Below are 22,238 nucleotides of genomic sequence, written 5' to 3'. Positions count from 1 at the left end.
TTGTTCTGCAGTCATTTGATTAAACATGAACTACATTTTTGTCATGGATCTCCTCTATTAGACAGGATCACAAAAACGGGTAATAAAACAGGACCCACTTTTAGACCAGCCTTTGATTTTACATATTCTACCCAAATAAATGTCAATTAAATAACAGTAATTCCTATCTTGTGTTAAACATCTTTTTAAGCATACACGAAAGGAAAGTCTCTGAAAGCACACTTGTTTCATGCGCCTAAGTCTGCAAGTGTTGATTTCACTCAGCAGTCCTGATGTAAGTGCCATGATCCTTTCAACAATGCTGATTAAATGTAACAAACATACTGTAAGGTGAGTAGCTCCGCCTGCACCCCCAACCTACCCTTTTTCCAAATTCTCCCTTGAGGACACATAAAAGGAATCCAGCAGCCGGCTTCTTTAGCCCCACATACAAAAGCTTACAGGAGACTGTGAGAATGATCCATTATCAAACTGACAGCTGTCTCCACCCACACATCTCCTTTACAGATGGGCCACTTAACATTGTAGATTTTGAAAAACTCCCTTCAGTCTCATAGATATTTTTTTTAACCAAATGTTAAAAATACACAAATCATGTAAATAGCGTGCATGCGCGCGCTGCCAAATACTGATTGCTCTTTAATCTGTAAGTCAAGTTAATTACGTTTTCATCAGGCTTAGGTGGAAGAGCATTGCATAGCTTTATTTTTTTCAAGTCTGTTGTCTAGCTTAATGCTAATTAAAGATCTGTGCACTGATAGGCATATGCACATGGTTAAGTTCCAGATTTCTGACTCAGGAAAAACACACAACTCCTCAATTTCATAATAAAATAAACATTCTACTGTGCTTGAGAGAACAGAGCCAAGGCTCAGAAACTGCAGTCGACTGCAGTGTGTCCAAAACGAGAAGGATGGTCAATTTGCAAGCATTATATAGAAGAATAATATCGTGTGAGAGAGCGTCCCATCGCTGAATAGATTTCTACATATCAAAATGCCATAAAACATAGAAAGCTCTGACTGGGCTGTGGAGGTGGAATTAAGAAGCTGAACTCCTTTCTCAAATGCTGAATAATAACTTTGTCTGCAGTCGGAAAACTGCTCATGGACATACTATTCCACCAATGGTCATGAGTGCGCGAATGTCAGATTAAATGATTTGCTTTTCGAATACAATGTGTGCTTTAGTCAGTGGTGGGTAAAGTATGCGCATCCTTTACTTGAGTAAAAGTAGCAAGTCTACCCTGTAAAAATATTCCAGTACAAGTGTATATGGCATGAATCAAGTATAAAGAGTAAAAGTACTAATTTTGCAGCAAAACAACCCATGTCGGAGTTTATTTATTTTTATTATGTATGTACACCCTTATATACCGTTTCATCTGGAGAAATGCATCACATTTTATAGGATAAAAATAAGAAATGTAGTGGAGTAAAAAGCTGATTTTCTTTGAAATGTAGTGAAGTAAAAAAAGAAGACAACGAAAATACTCAAGTTATTATGAACACAAATACCATATAATTGTATTTAAGTACAGTTCTTGAGTAAACATACTTAGTTACAGTCTACCACTGGCTTTAGTTTGGATTAGTAGCGCAATGTTTTAATGGATGATGTGCTGCACTGGCAGCATGTGGTCACAGCTGGAGGACTGTGTGTAAATCCTGCTGGGTGTATCACTGGAGCTGCTGCATTGTCTTCCCTCTGAACCAACTGGAGCAGTACAGTGGAAACCATCATTTCCCTAAAAGCTGCAGGAACGTCAGTCATGCTTCCTCAGAAGAAACACACCCTCAGAACCTCAGTTCAGAGTTTATTTTTCCATGGCACATTATGATAAAAGAATTCCTTCTATCGTTCAGTGTCACATAAACCAAGACGACAAATCGGTACAAAATAATACAAAAATATAAACTGGATGTTTGTGGTGTCATTTTGTTACTATCACATTAGAAAAGTGTTGAATGACATCGGCACCTTTCACAGGAGGGATAAATGTGTGGTAAACCTCTAGCTAAAAGACCAAAGCATACAGTAATATCCATCACTCAAAGGAAGTGGCTGCAATATGCAACAGATTCATTGTGTTCAGAGCCCACTGCCCTCTGGAGGAGATCAAGCTACAGCAAGTCAAATCACACAATTATCAAATAAGTTACAAAAGATGAACCAGTGGTGTGTACACGAGACAGTGATGGCTGTGGTCAGTTTCAACAGAAAAACAATATATTGCACCTTTGACACCTCAGTGAGAAGTTGCTCATGAATTATGAGGAAAAGACTGAACTAAAAAAAAAACAAACAAGAAAATGTAGTTCACACCAACAGCATTCATCAGGAGAATCACTAAAAGCTTTTACTAAAATACACTGAAAGGGAATGTAAAGTAAAATGTAACATACCTGTACATAAAAAGTTAAAACAAAAGCATAGGATCACTGAAAAGGAAAACAAACAGGTCTATCTGTAACAGGTTTGGGGATTCACGAGTCTGTGTTGCAGTTTTCACAAGGCTTCATGTAGTGTTATCTTAGAAATGCACATGTCTGACTATGAGGGTTCACAGTTCAAGCAAGGCAACTTGCTGAGGGACAAGGCACAACGTGGTAACATGTCAAAAGTCCACAGCAGAACAGTCTCAAGTGGTAAGTCAAAACTTTCAAACTACACGCAAATCGAGATTATTAATCATTTCCTTCACAATTTTCCACAACACTGAGCAGCTATTGGTTTCAATTCAGCCCACATCATCTCAGAAGTTGGGGTCCATAGTACAGCTGGAACAACTGGTGGACCTAATGATCAGTTGATCGACAAAATTATTTTTACAAGCAAAAACGTCCCCAATTCTCTGGTTCCAGCTTCTCGAAATGTGATGCTTCTCTCCTTTCATAAATGGTAGTGAGCTGAATATCTTTGGGTTGTGGACTTCCGGTCAATTTGAATATTTCATTTTTAGCTGTCGGAAATTAGAACTGACATTCTTCACTATTTTCTGTCTGTCAAAACGATTAAATGAGAAAATAACAGACTCATTATTCAGTAATGAAAATCATCGTTAGATGCAGCCCTAATTCAGTCAACAACATCCCGAACTTTGGGTCCGTGGCCATTTAAGGTATCACTATGGTAACCCTTGAGGCAAACACTGGGAATCTGGATGTATTTATGCTTTAACAGGAAGTGGAAGATTGGGCATTGCAGCTTTTAGAAAGCTGGGAAGCAATTAGCGGCGACTGACTACAGATGTGTGTGTGTGAAACCAGTGACCACGAGGTTGTTCCACTACGATGCAAACAGCCTTGTTTCATGCATTTAGTAACTGACTTATAAGCAGAGCATGGTCCAGTGATGAAGAAAGGGAATATTCCATCCCCCGCAGATGCTGCATTAGCATCCACTTTAAAGCATATTAGCACAGGAAAAATGGGAAGGCTGCTAGCTTCAGCCTTGAAACCTGAGCATGAATACACAGTTTCAACAAGTACAAAGAACACTATAATTAATCCATGGTGTTTTTCTAAACTGGTATAAAAATCTACATTATATCAAACAAAAATGAAATTCAAATAAAAGGAAAAAAAGTCATAAATAAAAGCTATGGCATGTTTCAATGGCATCATATTCAAGTAATCTTGTTCAAGTCCCTGATACTCAGTGGTTCATGTAAACATTGGAGTCATTAACACAGACACAGAACCAACAGTTCATAAGAAGGCAGCAGCAATTCATATGTACAACACACAACCAACGCCCATGTCTCCTTCACCATGCTGGTCCAGTCACGTCAGTTTGTGTTCAATTCTTTGAGTGGTGCCCGGAAACACTGAAATTAAAACTTTAATGTGACAAAAGCCTTCAGCTGCCAGACAGCCACATTTTCACCTGGGTGTATAACGGCTCTGCCACAAGGCTCGACTTTGGAGGTGGGAGAGAAGAGATGAAGGGATGAAGGGACACGAGAGGTGGAAAGAAAAAAAAGAAAAGAAAAATACACTGCAGGCATGTTCGAGCTGTGGACTTCACCTGCTGTGCTCTAAACAAGGAATTCTTCATCCTCTCTGAGGGCTTATGTGGTGAGGAATTCCCAGAGGGGCCCTTCAACTCCAACAGAGACTACAGGAGTAAGTTCAATGTTCGCTGACATTCAGGAGACAACTGAAAATTACAAGCACAGCCTCTTAGTTTCCTGCCAAGGCAGCGACAAGCCTCTACTTCTCCATCTACTTCTCTGAAATGGCTCAAGAAATAATACCAGCGAATTTGTCCTCCCTAAAATGAATACAAATTTTTGTAATTAGGAATAAGAACAAATTATGTCAAGCAGCAAGATATCCTTATCACAGATATTTTGTGTTATGTGCGCTTCTAAAATTGGCTTAGCTATCACACAACTGAGAACAGGCACTGAATGAGGTGGGTGTTAGATCACACAGCTGCTTTCATCTCATTCACAGTGATGACAGTCTCACAATAACACAGATTTATAAAACCAGTTCAGAATATGGCAGTAACATTTTTTGCAATGCCTCAGTATTTTATAAGAGTCTGTGAAGCATTTGTCACGTTAGTGTGATGACTTCCACCGGGTCTGTCTTGCCTTTGCACCTCTGCTTGCGTTTGAGGCGTCTCTGCAAGTGTGACGGAGCAGTTGGACAAGCTGAAGGTGTTGTGGAGCTGACGGAGAGAGAGAGGAGGTCTGCAAAAGGATATTTTGGGGTAGGAATTTGGGACGGAAGCATAGCACTGCACTCCCGCAGGGGTTTGTGTTCCCTCTCCGTCTCCTGGCGTCACCTGTCAAAGCAGCCCGCTGTGAACGTGTGATGAGCCCCCAGGTAGCCCCCGCTGTAGGCCATACTCAGACAGTGACGCGGCTCTCCAGCAAGGGCCATCTGCATAGAAATGGGGCCCTGGAGCGGCAGTGCACGAGCCCCTGGCTCGAGACCAGAGGTCAGGCTTGGGTAGGAGGGGAACCCAGCCACAGGAGTAATGGAAGGAGCCCCAGTTAGGAGACCCATCCTGTGGCTCTGAAGGAAGTCCTGAGACATGTTGACTACAGACCCCAAAGCCTGGGAGTCAGCTAGCACATGCAGCTGGGAAAGGGACGGGGAATGGTGGGAAAGGTGTGGGAAGACGTCTGGCTGAAAGAGCAGCTGTGGTGTGGAGGAGGATGAGGAGGAGGAAGAGGCTGGTCTCTGGATGGCCGACATCGGAGAGAGGTGAGAGGACTGGGGCTGAGCCTGCAGAGAGGAGGGTCGGTGAGGAGGAGTGGATTTGGCCTTGTTGGCCTCCTTTACGTCATTGTCATGAGCACTGTGGAAAGAAAAAAAGATGAAAGATACATCATCCTTGCATTGCAAGGAGAGCGCAAAGTGTGTGCGTACCTGACTAAAACATCTAGCCAGGGAAAAAAATGGCGGCTCAGATAAACCCACTGACGAGGAGATCAGTCTGTACTAACTGCTCTTACTACCACACAATAAGTGTGAACATGTGTTAACAATTACACAGACGCACACAAATAAACACACAGTCGCCCGCTGACCAATACATGTGCAACTTAAGTACAGCTATTAAACTACACAGCACTGAGGCAATCAGTTAGGATTATCAGATGGCTTTGTCAGATGATACACAAAACATTTAAAGTCTCTACTGGTTAAAGCAACTGGCATCTTATAATCCTAAACCATGGCAACAAAAAATATAGAGATAGGGGCCTTAACATCATCTACCTTGAGTTGCCAACTAAACTTCAAGAGCCTGGCTTTCTGTTTGACCTTTTTTCTCTATTTGAGTGTGTGTTGTGTTGTGTTGTGTATGTCCCTTACAGCAACATGAGTTCAATGCACTGGGTGAGGTGGTCCCAGGTGTAGCCCGTTAGTAGATGCAGAGGAGTCGTCCAGCTTGGGGAAATCTGAAGGCAAATACGAGATGCTGCCACACACGCAGCAGCCACCTGGGATGGTCGGAAACTCAGAAAGGCGTGGTCTGGAAGAACCAAGAGACAAGAGTTTCATAAATTCTTTGATCAAACGGAAAAAGATAATAAATTCACATCTTACACCAAAGTCCAGTTCTCCTTCCTCCTCTTAACCCACCTTGCAGTGAGACTTCCAGAAAGTAGTGAGTGTATTTGTCCATGAAAGCCTTGGTCTTAGAGAGGGAGGAGAGGGGCCAGCCGTTGTACAGGTCGCCCTCCTGCACCGAGGCATGGAGGTAGTAGTCGATAAAGTGGGCCGGTGTGGGCATGCACAGATTCCAGCCAAAGGTCTCAAGCAGCAGAAGCTCCATTTTGATCAGATCCTTCTTGTTGAGAACCAGGTTCAGGCTGCACATAAAGCCCAGAGAGTTCAGCTGCTCCAGTTTGGGAACCCGGTCCTCCTTCTCCTCAAATTTACCTGGAAAGAAAGGAAGAGTTGCAGAGAGGGGTTACTGAACACTGTTGATACTCCACAGCCACATCTGAAGTGAAAACATGGATCAACTCATAAAGACAGACTACCCGTACACGAAGCATTTGTGTGCATCATAAACAGTTGAATTCCTATGAAAGTTTATATTTATATCTACCAAGACTTTCTCTGTACTGTACTTACAAGATTTTACCAAGATACTTTTTTAAAAATGTGACATTACAGCTGAACATGACTAACAGTGTTTGTTAGAGTAATGCATTTTTATTTTCACAATAATGTATAAACACATTACCCCATTAAGTGTTTTTTTTTATTGAACTTAAACAATTAGTTCATTAATAGATTAATTAACCAACAGAAAATTTAAACTGCAACAAATTTGATGAGAAATTAATCATTTCCATTACCAAGCAAAAATGACAGTCCAGCTCCTCAAATGTGAGAATTTGCTGTTTTAGATCTTTAAAAAAAATGAATACTTTTTAAAAGGAAGGAAGGAATTTGAACCTGTTATTTTTCACTATTTGACATTTTATAGACTATACAATTAATGGATTAATCCCCCCAAAAAGATGCTTTTAGGAAATCATAACCACAGAGGACACACTATCATTTTTACAATTACATCAATAAGCTAATTAAGACAACTACTTGTGGATTTTAATTTTACTAGTTTTAAAATCTTCGCTAAAGAACGTTTAGTTTATTAATTCCTTTCTCTCAGTAACACAATGAACACGTGGAGCAGGTTTATGGTCAGCCCTAAAGAGCCTTACTCCGGCTTCCACAAAACCTAACAAGTGCCTGCTAAGCATTTGCAATTACGCTGACTATTACTGAACATCTGTGGGGCACTTACTGTGGATTATACAAGCCCAACACTTTCTATGAAAACGCCAGTTAAAGCTCGATCCCTAATATTTCTGTCCCTCTCACACACTCCAAATTCTCACAGACATTACAGCAGTGCCATTATGGCGAGCCCCCTCCCTATTCTAAGACATCCCCTTTTCCATGGCAACAGCCCCAAGGCCTCAGGGGTCCATGTGACCAATGAAGAGAGGCGATTCTGCCTTTAATCGAAGGGTCCAACAGGCCTCCTCTGCTCAAACTTCAAGAATGAGGGAGGTGTCAGGTTTCTCTTATACAGACTTCCCTCTAAAGCATGTGCCTTAGCTACACAGGAAGATGTGGGGACACGCTGAAGACGTATAATGAAACGGAAGCTAAAAATAAAGCTCAGCTGTTACTGGATTTTTTAGGCTGATCTTAACATTTGCAAACACAATAATGAAATATAGCACACTATTATACACAGTTTATACTGTTGCTTAATGCCATAACTTTAAAACATTTAATAAATGGTTCATTAAAACAAAATGTAGCTGTAAGCAGACTAAGTGTTTTTTAATGTATTTAATTTCTCCATAGGAGAAGGTATAATTGCTGAGAAATACTGTACATTAATAATCACTTTAAAATGTTATCTTCTGTTATCTGCTAACAACTACATTATAGTTCGTTATAAACCATTTATTAATATACGGTTCATAAATGGTAAACAGGAGGACTTAAAGTAAAGCATTGCCTTTGATAAATATCCCTTTTCTTTTACTGATATGTACTGAGTGGAACACTTTACAGTTGAAAAACAAGCTTATCAGTCTATGTAATGGCAACATCTTCTAAATGCCTGAAATATTTCTTTGGCATTTCTGTTCTGCAACTTCTTGTTATTTAACTGGATAACTTGTGCAACAATATATCTGCAAATAAGCTAATATTGAGCAATATACTGACTGATTTATCCAGCTCTAGGATTTGTCTAGCCGTACAGAGAATTATTCTTCATTGACCACATCTGTGGAATGTATGAAGTATGTTTAGCATCTTTGTCCAAGTACAAAAAAAAGAACTAATTCTCAAAATTATTACAAACATACATTTGCAGCAGTACATTTGGGCCGTCACAATTCATTTGAACACACCAACAATCACACACTGCTGACAAAGTGCCATTCCATCGCTTTTGCACAATCACTTTGTGTTAAATCCACTGACCAGGAATATTAAATTAAATGTCTCAGCTTTGTCAGAATATGAATTCTGCTGGAAATTACAACAACCCTTCTGTTGTGGTAAATCTTGCCCTCTAATCTAAAACCATGGCAACCAAACATAGCATACATAAAACAGGGGCTTTATTGACTTTTCTGAGCTGCAGTTAGAAGTGTATAACAATTGTCTGTAGTGACACAGGTCCTGGTTGTCTTTCATGGACCTCATTAACCTCTTTATGCTCACGTCTCAGGGAGCTGGGCGTCTTCCTACACAGTGCAAGTTTTACCACTGATGTTGTGATCTACCATTAAGCTGGGGGGTGGGGGTGGGGGTGGGATTAAGGCAGGGGTGTGGGGGATCTGCAGCTCAACAGGCCACACGGGTAATTAGTAGAGAGGCAATAATGGCATCTCTCCACCAGAACAGGAAGCACTGTGAAACAGGGCTGTTTACAGCCACCAGTGCTCGTTCCACAGCCCAGTCCACACTTGCCCCATTCTCTCACCCTCATATCCTCTGGATCAGGGCTCTGCTGCCAGACTGCTATGTCCACACAGACGCTGCCATAAAAAGCCATCAATGCCCCCCAATCTCCACACAGCTCCAGCCTCTTTGATCTTAAGAAAGACACAGCGGAAGTCAATCTTCTCATTGTGCTCTGTGATTACTCCTCTGGTTTACTACTGCGGGTGCCGGGCACATGGGACACACGGGATGCCCAAAACCCTTGAAAACTAGAAACGAAACAACTTCAGAGAGACCTACAGAAGTACAGTATGATTAGAGCCACAAACCGGTTTGATTTACTGTAAAAAGAACTGACTCCTGTGTGTAATACACCCTGTATGACAAAGCAGTGATCTCATTCATTTCAAGGAGTTGGCACAGCAGGGGTGCAACCACAGAAAGCTCCAACAAAAAGAAAAACCCCACGGGGTAGTAGGGCGAAAAAGGTTGATCATGGTTCTACTTTATCTGTAGCACAATCCAACATCAAGCAACGGGGCCAGGTTTCCTTTGTTACATTAAAGTGCTAATTAGGTGCAGCTAACTTTTATTTACATTATGCACTGATCTGTCAATTACTTTTTTTGGTTGATTAATTGTAGTAGAGGACTGAGAAAACCAGCAAATACTTACATTTGAGAAGCTGGAAACAATACATTTTGACATTTTTTCTTTAAAAAAAAATGACTGGAAAGGTTCATCGATCATCACAATTGCTGCCGAATAATTTTCTTTAGATGCACTAATTGTTACAGCTCTAGTGCTTATATGAGTTTCGTCACCTATAGCAGGAGGATATTTGAGGAACAGAAACATGTTTTTCTACAGGTCTCTGTCTCCCTATTTAAAATATGCCAATTGTATCAAAGAATGTATGTTTAATGTCTCATTACAAAACAGACATACAAGATATTTGCTTAACCTCAAGCTAATATTGGCTGAGTTATAACTTAGATCAGGAAATAGATCCATGAATATGTAAACAAGATCAAGTATTTGAGCAAGAAGGAAATCTCTTCTTATATTCATGATCTTTTTTGATAATTCATGTTTCAGACACATTCAGTTGTTTTTCAAAAAGTACTTGGGTTCACTACCAAGCCCAATCCACAAACACATTGCACTGGTCAATTAAAAACATGCACACACCAGTGTGTAGTGAGCACCTTGTAGTAATGTGGCAATTGCCCATTTGAAATTGTACAATCCTAATATAAACACCCATTCTGTGAATCAGCCATTAAACTGGACTTCCTGATTTGTATTTGTCATCCTCTCACTGAAACCCCGTAAGCAACACCAAAGCAGCCCCTTGTATGGTTTTACGGTCTTCAGTGTAGATGTGGCCTGAGAGAGACGGTGCATTCCTCTCCTGTGAGTTCAGCCTACCTGGAATGCAGGTAGCTAAATGATCCTATCTTAAGTCAGCGAGCAGCGAAGAGACACACTGATGACCAAAAAAAAAGACAGACTTCCTTTTCATTCCATCTATCCTTTATCACAGCACCCGCAGGTGACGGTGATGATGAGAAAAGTTCAAGTAAACAGGGAGGAGTTAAAGGTCAGGGGTTAGAGAGAGGTAAGGCCAGGATGCAGGGCCTCCTCACAGGTGTGCTGTTTTGGGTGGGGGTGGGGGTGGGGACGGTTTCGGGTGATAGGGGCTGTTAGGAAACCTGAGAGCTGTATTCTCACATAGAGATAAAGGCCTCTGTTTCTGCTGCTTTTCATTTAGCAGATGTCTCAATTCTATTCCATTTCCATCAGTGCTCAAAATAGTTCCTCTAAAAGTAATGCAAAGTGACTGAAATCATTTTTATGCTTTTAACTGCCCAAATAATCATTTAAAAAAAGGCAAGCAGTTAAATAGACATCAGATTTGTTGAATGGTCCATTATCTCTAATTTCTCTGAAAATTTGACAATATATTAGGTTAAAATAGCAAGTGAAAAGACTATAACGAAGGAATGTGGTATAAAAGTGCCCCGAACACGTGACCAGTGAATAGTAATAGTAAAAAAAAATACAAATGACACATCTTGGGGAAACCTGACATTATACAAGACTCAAATCTGGTACATTGTAGTGGAGCTAGAAATTAAGCTGGAAACTGTTTATCATAATTATTGATAATGTCTTGCCAATAAAGATTTAAGGCCAATCTTCATTTTCTTTTCTTTCTCTTCATCCTGGATTTGACAGCCATGGAGGAATTTCCTCTGCTCTTTAAACTCCTTTTATTTGCTGGTTCATCTTTCACTGGGAGTGTGAAATTGGTCACTGCTCCATCACAGAATCTCAGTGTTGCCACCCCTGGCCCCAGCAGCTCTCACAATGTAGGCCTGGGCCGACCCTTGACCCCTGATGCTAATGCCTGGGTGACCAAGGAGAATTCTAGAAACCCAGCCTTGTGTGTGTGTGTGTGTGTGTGTGTGTGTGTGTGTGTGTGTGTGTGTCCAGTTTTGGGGGACCCATCAACTGATGGTGCAAAGCGCCTTGTCGTATGGGTGATGAGGGCTGACACGGGGAGTGTGTGGACAAACGGCCTCAGGCATTATAACAAAACATGAAATATGATTAAAGTCTAACATTTGCACTACACAAGCTCTCTCATATAAACAAAAAAGTGAATTGGTGCTTTGGGAGCATCTGATAATATAAATATTTTCCAAACCCATCTGTACATCTTTACATAATGTCTTTAATTAAGGACAGCCCCACACAACAACAGCTCCATCAGAATTATTGTCAAACCTCTGAAAGGGGGAAGTGGGTTCCCTATTAATCTACATTTCAGGGCACCCTGCTGGGTGGTTCAGTTCTAACATGTCCCATTTTGCAGGCCACAACCTCTACCTCCCTTTCTACTCTGTTTAACATCAGCAGCCGACCTGCCTTTGAAGTGCCGCTCTACTCGTTTCCCAACCCCCCAGGGATGTGGGGCTGCTTTTACTGGCTGCCCTGTCCCAGGACTGGCTCGCTCTGCCTGTCCCTGACAAGGTGAGAGAATGAAGAGGAAACAGAGACAGTAGCCAAAGGCAAAAGGACACCACCAGAGCCCAGTCAGTAAAATGGTCATGTGGCAGTAAAACAGTGCACTTTCAACAGGAAATTCTCTAATGGATTAGACTTAACTGTGTATCTTAGATGATGACAAGAATAGAAATCCATAGGTTTATCCACAGGCTGCCACAGTGATCACAATGATCCCATGTAGCAAAAACACATACACGCACACACAAACACACGCCTGCACACACAACTGCCACCCCTCAGTCTTGGCTCCCCTCCCCCTCTCTGGGAAGGGTCTGGCTGGCTGTCCTGCTTGCATTGACGGGCTTTTGTTTGAGGCCTGACTCAGAGAGCATATGGCAGGTGCCCCTCGGCACACAGTTCCTCCCAACCCCCGGGCTCAGAGGCCTGCGTAAGTGCAGTGTGAAGTCAATGGCTCTTTTTTAAACAGACATCCCACAATACTGCTGTAAAGAAGACCCATCTTCATTTTGGCATTGCTTTTTTTTTTACACTGAATCAAACAACGCCAGCATTATTCTGCTCCAGTGTGACAGTAACACAACAGCGTTGGCGTCTAACCTACATGAGTTCTGAGGTGCTTTTGCTAGCCGTGCACATTTATGCCACACTGCAAATGTGATCATATACAACATGATGCGAACAATGGAAGATTTGTGCGAGCAATGTGTTTGTGCGAACTTCTTCTTTGAGTTGCTAACTGCTGCTAGCGGCTTTGCCTTCATGCATGAATTATGACAGCCTCAGTCAGGATTTTTTTTCCTATGTGTTCTTATTGCTCTTTAGGCATGCAAAATAAAATAGAATTAAATATTTTTTAAACACACATTTTTCAAGGAGTTTCTTACATGTCCACTAAGGTGGACAGCATGTGCATAAGATTTTAACTGAAGAAATATTTATTTTACAAACCAATGAATAAAATTATAGAGTATGTGAATACTATGTTTTTAAGGCTGTTAAACTAATGTGGTCACATATTTTAACATATCTAATGGCGTTTAATGCAATGCAAAAACGCTAAGCCTTACTTCTGACTCCTCAGCTCCACTATCAATGCTGCTAGCATTTGGGGATCCACCCATTTCTGGCAGTTTAACAATTGTATTATTCCTTAGTTATTACTAGATGTTACCAAATTTTATTTACCTGCAGGGTTCTCCTATAGTTGGAGGAACGTCAAGATATACCTGAGCTGCACAGCGTTTCCGATCATCAGTCGGCCGTCTTGGTTTTGATGAATTTAAGTTGCACTTACAACGGCTTACCAGAGGGTAGCAGTGTATGGCATGACACACTAGCGTCCACTGTAGTGGCTGATATGCAGCTAGACTATCAGAACCTCTGCCCATTCAAGTAAATTGAATAGCTGTCCACTGTAGTGACCACTATGCGTGAAATGGTTAAATTCCCCAGCGGTGGGTCACACACATAACGTCATCAATGCGTGACACCCTGTCCCATCCTGACGGCTTTTTTTTTTTTTTTTTTTTTTTTTTTTTAAATATACACAATGGCGAGGCAGCGAGGCCATCTTTGCAATCAGAGTAGTTACTGCGTGGGATAAATCTGAATATGAGACTTGAAAGAGGTTTTTATTTAAAAGCAATCTCATGAGAATTGGCCTTGAACAGGTTGTATGAAAGGGGCTAGTATGACTGAGCTTCTTGTGCGTTTCACAGGATGATCTTTTGTTTACTTAAACACCCTTCTGAATCAGGTTCAGAAAAAATAGATACAATCCACTTAACAATAACTTGCTGTAGAACCACAACACTGATCACAAGATCACCCAATAACCATAATCAAGAGCAAAATACATTAAAACCCCACAAGATTCATGTTCTAGCTGGCAGCAAAGGCACATCCATGATGTCATTTACCATAACAAATAGCTGCAGTATGCAGAGCTCTGACTTCAGGGACTAAGATCTGCCAGGAAGACTGATGTGATCACTGCAGGACCCCATGCACAAAACACAATAGAAACTTAACATTGGGGATGTGGAGTGGTTTATAATGGAAATATTCATGGTAAACACAAACAGTCTTCGCAGCAATTCACATTAAATTTCCCAGGAGTTTTTTTTTTTTTTTTGAATAATTGGATTCTCTTGAATGAGGCAAAGTCTCTAAATAAGTGCCCAACAGTTAATAACATTCGAGCCCTGTGGGTTTGAAAAACTGACCATAATCTTACTCCAGCAAATAAAGAACAGCTCATCCACGAACAAACACATGCACTCACAAAAACACACACACACACACACACACTAGAGTAACAGGATTAAGCAGGGACTGCTGAGAGGCAGAAAAGAGGTGGCAATTAATTAACCGAGTGCGTAAGGCTGAAAATCCTAAAGAAAGACAATGTTATGTGCCTGTCAAAGGCAGGCAGTGGGACCTGGGGAGGGTGTTCAATAACTAGGCCAGATTCCAAAGCACCTCAGGACAGATAAAAACCCGAGACAACTTTGAATCAAAAGCCCTTTCAAGCCTTCATCAATCATGGCAGAAACTCCCTCGAGTCCTGGAGGAGTCAGAGGCAGGAGAGCAGGAGAGCCTGATGAACTGAGAGCCACAATCAAAAGATTCAATAAAACCTGATTAATCTATTAGAGAATAGAGGAACCACCTCTGTCCACGTTGGCTTGATAATATTTATATCAGCCCTATGAGCAAGCTCTCAAAGCTATTCTTGGATTCTCATGAGATTGCTTTTAAATAAAAACCTCTTTCAAGTCTCGTATTCAAATTTATCCCACCGCAGTAACTACTCTGATTAAAAAGATGGCCTGCGCACGACTACGCACACACACATACACAGAGCCCTCCCAAGTGAGCGGGCCCTGTTCCAGACTCCCACTTTGACGACATCATTAGTCTAATTACCCATGATGCCAAGGGCTGCATTAATGTACAGAAAACCTCACAGTCTGTTAATCACCAGACAGACACAGAGACACTTCTAACTACCACACAAACTGCACCATGCATCAGCAAGGGAAGACTGATTTACACACCTGCTTTACACGAAAAAACACACAGACAATTTTATACTTCACAGTAGAGAAGCATGTTGGTTACGGGTTATCACACTAAATCCTTCTGCAGAATCACTGACAGCTTGAGAAAGGACACAACTACAAGCAAAGAATAACATCAACCAGTCATTAGCCGAGGGAAGAAGAGATACTTAGGAATTTAAATCCAAAGCTTTAACTTGATTTACATCTGCACAGTGCAATCACCAAATTTGTCTTCAGTCAGACAGCAATTTAAAAAGGACAAGGCTGGTGTTATTATATATTTTCAGTTAACAAATCCCATGAATCATTCCTACTTTCCAACTTCCCTTTCTTTAAATGGCTCAGTCATATCTTAAAACAGCTGGCCACTGTTTTTAGCAAACGTTCCTTAACAGGACGAAATAGTGTGTGTGTGTGTGTGTGTGTGTGTGTGTGTCTTGGGGACTATTTTACGCTGTGGATTAATACACATTTGGTGCTTAAGTGAGTATTTAGAGCAGCGAGGCACTGTATGAGTGATCGACTCTTTATTCATGGTAATGAAGGAATATGTCAGCCGGTAAAACTGTGTGGCTCATTAATGTGCTTTTAATAGATTTTGGACAACGACTGAGCTCTATTGCACAAAGGAATAAGCTACAACACGTGTTGGCTACACAGGATATACGTATTAGTAGGATCAATTTATAATTGCTTTTTATAGGATTTGATGACAATAAGAAAAATATAGAATGTCATTATCCTTATTCTTTAGATATGAAAACATAGGCTTATCACAGAGAAAATTGCCACTAGAGATTTAACCTGAAGACAAAATGGATGTCCTCTGCACAAAAATCACATGTTCTTCAGCGACAGAGTAAAAAAAGGAAAAGAAAACATTTTACACCTTTGATTAGAGGACATTTTGACCTTGGTACGATCAAACTGAATGGATGGGACTAAATCAGCAGTCGCAGACATGTTATCACAGACAGGATTAAAGATCTACTAAATGTTCTGCAGACACGAGCGTAATCCCCAACAGTTTCTCCTAAAAGAATGGCACAGTCATCCAACCACAATGGCAACCGTGTTTTTTTTTTTAACATTGCAGCTACAGTAAACTGTCATTACAGGCTCTAAGATCAGTCTGAGAAGTGAAGCTTGAAGAAAAAAATACCATCGCGGTCTCTTCAGCGCAACTCAAATTAGCTTTTGTTGCAGGAAGTGTTTCACCTTCTGTCACGTGTGCATAAACCACAGTGACGGAAGATTCAGAGTGTAGCTCTTCTGCATTTACAGACAATCCTTGTCAAGATAAAACACAAAACCTAATCTTTACCTTACCTCTGTACTAGATTTACCATAAGTTTAAATTTTTACAGTTTCCAAAACATACATTTAAAAACATCAAGTCTAAAGAAGAAAAAAGAAGAGCTGTTCTTTAAATAAATGTTCCTGTCAAGCAAACCTAAAAGATAAAACAAACATGTAGATGGGTTTAGGGAAGAAGGTATAAGAAAGAGCACTTACTAGCTAGGAGCAAACAGGAGAGGGCAATGACATAGAGCTGCTTGACAGCCACATCGTAGTGGTCCATGAACAAATCCAGCAGGTACACGGCTAGGTGACGTGCTGTAGGACATAGCTGGTAGCGATTACTCAGGATGGCCAGCAAGTCTGCAAAGTATCGGCGCATGCCAATCTGCGGCGAGTGGGCCCTGTAGACCGGTAGCTTCAGCTCCTGGAGGGAGAAGAGAAGAGGGGGTGGGGGCATAAAGGACAGGAGGTGTGAGGAGCAGGCTGGACAGGAAGAAGTCCTGGAGAAACATGGAGACTGTGAAGAATATGCATAATAATAGTGATGCATGTCTCCTGCTGACAGGAGATCTGCTGTGGGTCTAAAACACTTACACCAAGAATAAAACTCAATTTACCATCATTAATTCTTATGCTTCAGCCTCATTTCAATTCCATTTAATTCACCATCGCTGCAAAGAACAGGAGCTAATGTGGGTCATTGCAGGGGTCTCTGAAAAATGGGTGGGGTGTGTGTGTGGTTGGGGGGTGGGCATGGTTCTTCCAGCGGAGGTTGAGTAGTAGATAGGATTAGCTTTCACCCCAAGCACATCCCCTATTCATGTTCAATTAGCTGCATGTGTTTCAAAGTGGGAGGAAGATACTCGGGGGGCATTAGCATTAAATCAGCCTCTTGTATCTTCCCAATCAGTTACGGAGAACAGGAGAGCAAAAGGCTTCCGTTTCAAATTCAGCCTCAGAGTAAGAGACAAAAAAGATTTAGTGCTGGATGTACAAACTCCCAGCACATCATTTCTCTGTATTTAAGCTGCTTATATCAAAAATGTTTGTTTTTTGCTCTCTGTGAATCTGACTAAAAACAAGGGCTTTTGATGTGGATTTAATAAGAGATTGAGGATTGATTAATCTCCTTAAATTCAAACTGTGAGGGGTCCTTCAATTGGAGGAAAATTACAGGAATCATCTACATCATGTCAGGACTGTTGTTTAGGAACATCATGACCATCATAACATCATGAACTTAGGCTGGTTTAAACAGTCCCAGTGTGGCTTTAAAGCTCCGCATTTAAACTCATAGCAAAACATGCTAGTCAGTACTCTGCAAAACACAAAGGGCACAATGTACCAACCCGTCATCTATTTATTTTGAGCTGAACTAAAACACCAACGATGCTCAGACTGACACTTCAGTGGAATCCAAAAATAAGCTGTAGCCCCCCTCCCAAATCCACATACAGCCACTCCACCCCCAGTGCCACAACCAACTGTACCACCCAATCCTTCCCAAACTCTTCTCTCCACTCAGTGCTTCAGCCTCTGGTCCATCTGTCTGTCTGGGGGTACAAGGGCAGCAGGAGAATGGGGGTAGATGAAGGGGGAGTCTGGAGGGGGGACTCCGGGGGGGTCTGTGTGGGGTGGAGAGGTGCCTTTGTGGGGACCCGCACCATAATTAAGGATTCCACAGCTGCCTCTGCCTGATTTGCATGTCTGATAATTTGCCACATGCTACACACCACCACTATCTCCCACATCAGGGCATTACCACTGCAGCAAACGTCATTAAGGCTGAAGGAGACTGTGGGGGAGCAGGCGCCATGCAGGAAATCTGAACACTGTGTGAAGGCCTTTTTACACACAGCTCTGATACTGATTTCACCATTCTTTTCCATTTCACGTTTTACTGTGTCGTCAGCTTAACCAAGTCTGAATATATACACATCCACTCATCAAAAGTTTGTGACCACTATAAAGTATTTTCAGCATTTTTATTAAAATATAAAGCAACTATTTTTATTTTCAATTAATCTGTCAATTGTTTTTTAGATTAAGTGTTAAATCCCTAAAATATTCAAAATAAATAAAACATAACCACCACAACTTCCCAGAGTCTAAGGTGACTCTACTGATCGCTTTTTTGGAGAGCTGTAATGGTTAGTTGACAGAAAGAAAATTAATCTGCAATAATGTTGATAATCAAATAATCGTTCATCATTTTTCTAGCAAAAATCCCAAATATTTGATGACTCAAAATGTCTGAGTCACTTGACCTACAAATGACTTAAACGAGATGATTATCAAAACTGTTTGTTGTCCCAATTTTCTTTCAGCTGATTAACTGAATAATCAAATATAATGCATTTCAGCGTTATAATAATAATAATGATGAGGTCCTGGCAGGATCTGAGCACTTTCCGATTTACAGACTCTTAAATACAAAATTTCCTCCATCACTACAAGAAGTGAATAGCTATAAGTTCACAGCAGAGAAAAATTAAGCCTTTACAACTCTGAGGAATCAAAAGATCGTCTTCCTGGGCAAAACTCTTTCATTGTCTTTATGATGAGTAGGCGCTCCTATGATTAACTGGGTAATTAATTTGTTGAGGGACAGAAAAAAAACACCTTGGGCTGTGGGAAATTGTAACAGGTATTTTTCACTATTTTCTAGGGCAGCAACTAACGATAATTTTCATAATCGACTAATCTGCAGACTATTTTAACGATTAACTGACCAATCATTAAGTCAATAAAATGTCAAGAAATTGTGAAAAATGCTCATCACAATTTTCCAGAGCCCAAAGTGATGTCTTCAAATTGCTTCTTTGGTCCAACCAACAGTCCAAAACCTAAAGACTCTTCATTTACTATCATAAATGACAAAGAATAGCAGCAACTCATCAATTTAAGAGGATGAAACAAGCAAATTTTTCACATTTTTGCTTAAAAGATGCCTGAAATGATTAATCGATTATCAAAATAGTTGTCAATAAATTTTCTTTCAACCCGACTGATCAAATAATCATTGCAGCTCTACTATTTTCTGACATTTTATGGGCAGACTAATAGATAATGAAAACAATCGATAGCTGCTGCCCCAATGGTGAGTTTCACCATCAAAAAATGACAGTACGTTGGCTACTACAGGTGCCTAAATACAGCACTCAACTCCAATCTGTTTAAATCTTTAAAAATGAAAAGTCTCCAGCCTTCCTCAGATTACCATATGTTTTGTGTAACTTTGCAGCATTTACAATGAAGGTACTGCATTATAAAGTGTATTGTAGTGAGTCTGTTGTTTGGGATTTCACCAAAAATGCTGATATAGGGCAATCAAGCCTAACATTAGACTGACTCACACTCTCGCTCTCTCTCTTATTATGGTTAATGAGGAAACAGTGGGTGTGCTCTTTAGTTTCCAGCCATGCATTCAGAGTTTCATTCAAATTGACAGCTCACTCTGAGTCAGACACTGTCCGCCATAAGTAACCTGAATCAAACCAAGTGTAAATAAATGACTCATTACAAGGCTCACAAACATCCGGTTTCACAATCTGATACACTACAGTCCTCGCTCTACATATGCAGACAATCTCTGGCACATTCAGGCACCTGATATCTAAAACCTGATCTGTATTTGTCTCCCTCAGTGTGAAGCTGGCAGCAGCATCCCAGCTCCAAGATGCCAGTCAAGTGACAGATGTCTCCATTAAAGTGACACATGGGAAGAAATATGATCAGGCTTCTGGGTTAATTAAGACATTCTCAAATAATGAGCCTTAACTCCTCCATGTAATCCAATTTAGATCATGTTTAAACAGACAAGGGGACCCATGTAATTATATTATAACTTTCAATACATTGTGGGGTATATCAATATGCTGCTGTGGAATATCAGCACAGGCCTGTTTTTTCCTCTGAATTAATCATTTTAATCACTAAAAGGTCCTAGTCTGGTTTTTGACCCACTGTCCAAAACCCAAATAAAATAAATGCATTACATTAGGACAGAAAGAAAAAACAGAAAATATTCACATTTAAGAAGACTGACAGTAATTTTCTTGCTAAAAATATACTTTAACAATTAATTGGTAATTAAAATGGTTGCTGATTAATTTGCTTTTTATTGACATAAAGATTAATTGACTGACCAATTTATCTTTACTCAATAATCTGTTGTTTTAATCATATTATACAGTGCAACACATGCTATTCCCAGGTTGTTGGAGGATGGAAAAAGCTAGACAGACTAAATGATTGCAATGTTTTTCCAATGTAAATGTCAGGCACAATCAGCACGTTTGGCTCACACTGTCAACATAGCAACGTCTTCCTATCAAAATAAAGCAGTGATCAATGATGAAACACTCACCTTTATGCGGAGGGATTGATGGATATCTGCAGCCAGCTGTCCTTTCCACCAATGCAGCTCCCTCTCCATCTTTCCCATCCAGGGGGGGACTTCAAGAATCAAGATTTACCTGCTGAGACAAAACAAGACAAAGTTCAAACACTTCAATAGGTGGCATGCTGGGCTCAAAGTTGCGAGTATAACTAGATAATAGACTTCAAACTGGATATTTGATCAGAAACCCATCTGATGAAAGAGGGGATCGAGTTGAATTAAAGTTATTCTACACATTAAAATGGATTTTAGGATTTAATAAGTTAGAGGTTTGCGCTTGTACTGGCAGCTACGGCTGTTTTTGATAAAGTTTTTGAACACCTTGCTGATCCCACAGCAGAAGTCTCTTCCCCCGCATAGGCTATAGGCCATTTTCTCTGCTCGGGAATTTAAATGGATCAATTAAATGCCCGCTCGACCACGCTGTCCAGGTCAAATGAATCAAAGCACACTTTTAGTTAGGACACTTTTGACATGGTTGTTCAAACGACAAATTACGAACAAACCCGCATTCCGGTTATCGTTCACATCGCGTCAGCACCACGAGACAGCGGCCAAACAGTGAGGCTACACAAGTTAACTGCCCACCGAGCTCAGAAATGTTATACTGGCCTTGTTCAAAAACAAAAACAACACGCCGGGATAAAACTAAACACCTTCACACAAACACAGCTTATTTCTCCAACATGGCAGCAACCCGGTGAACTTTCCGTCTCGGTGTTTTTTACATGTGCCACTCACCGCTCCAACGGGAATGCCCCCCAGACCCCTTTGTCTCAGTCCGACATCCTGAACGAGAGAACTCCTCTTCGGCTCAACTTTGAGAAAGACCTCTTTTTTTTCGGCAAAAAAGGCAATGTTCAAATCCGCTGACAAGTTCATGAAACACCTCCCGCCGACAAACGACGGCAACAGGCGTTTGGTCGCGCCGTTCACCCGAAATGTTTACACTTTTCCGAGAGACACAGCTCGGCCGTTTTCTCTCCGGTCTCCGCTGTAACAAAGTAACGTCCTCGGCTGCACCAGCTGCTGCCGTTGAGGTACGAGGCTCGTGCGCTCGACGTGAAGGTCTCTCTTCCGTGCTGGGAGTTGTAGTCCTTGAAATCAGTGTCAGAACTACAAACACACCACGCTTATTTTCTTCATTTTAGTATTTTACTGTGATAATTTTGTTATTATTGATTTTATCACTTTGGTATTTAGCTTAGCATACATTGCATGAAACACGTTTCACTAGCATAGTAGAAAACGCTTGATTGGTTGATTAATTACTGCCAAGTACCAGGGTATGTCTCATAGCAACCCAGGTAAAAATTTTTGAAAAGGCTATGAGGTAATGCTAAACAAAGACATGCTAGAGAAGGTAACAAGCAGATGTATGAAAAAAAGGAAAAATATTATTCAATCTCTTCTTTCAATTACTTTTTATCATGCAATGTCATACAATGATTTCATATCCATCATTGATAACCCCTGAGATGAGCA

The 22,238-nt window shown here is 40.8% G+C and overlaps 1 protein-coding gene across 2 annotated transcripts; it reads right to left on the bottom strand.

The window, feature by feature from the left end:
- Positions 1–1,803: 1,803 nt before the first annotated feature.
- On the bottom strand, positions 1,804–22,032 carry ccnjl (cyclin J-like). Of its 2 annotated transcripts, none has more exons than XM_038699781.1 (6): positions 21,495–22,032; positions 20,721–20,832; positions 16,565–16,775; positions 6,105–6,404; positions 5,835–5,994; positions 1,804–5,316 (listed from the first exon to the last, which is right to left on the bottom strand). In XM_038699781.1, exons 2-6 carry the CDS (start codon positions 20,796–20,798, stop codon positions 4,794–4,796), a joined length of 1,272 nt encoding a protein of 423 aa, XP_038555709.1. In that variant the 5' UTR covers positions 20,799–20,832; positions 21,495–22,032; the 3' UTR covers positions 1,804–4,793. The 2 variants fall into 2 exon arrangements, with proteins under 2 accessions (XP_038555709.1, XP_038555708.1); XM_038699780.1 differs by having other exon boundaries at positions 20,721–20,829.
- Positions 22,033–22,238: the final 206 nt, after the last annotated feature.

The sequence above is a fragment of the Micropterus salmoides genome, unplaced genomic scaffold (genome assembly GCF_014851395.1).
Source record: "Micropterus salmoides isolate LMB-PRFRI ecotype aquatic unplaced genomic scaffold, ASM1485139v1 Ms_hic_scaffold_5, whole genome shotgun sequence".
Taxonomy (NCBI): Eukaryota; Metazoa; Chordata; class Actinopteri; order Centrarchiformes; family Centrarchidae; genus Micropterus; species Micropterus salmoides.
This window is presented reverse-complemented; position numbering and strand designations above follow the sequence as displayed.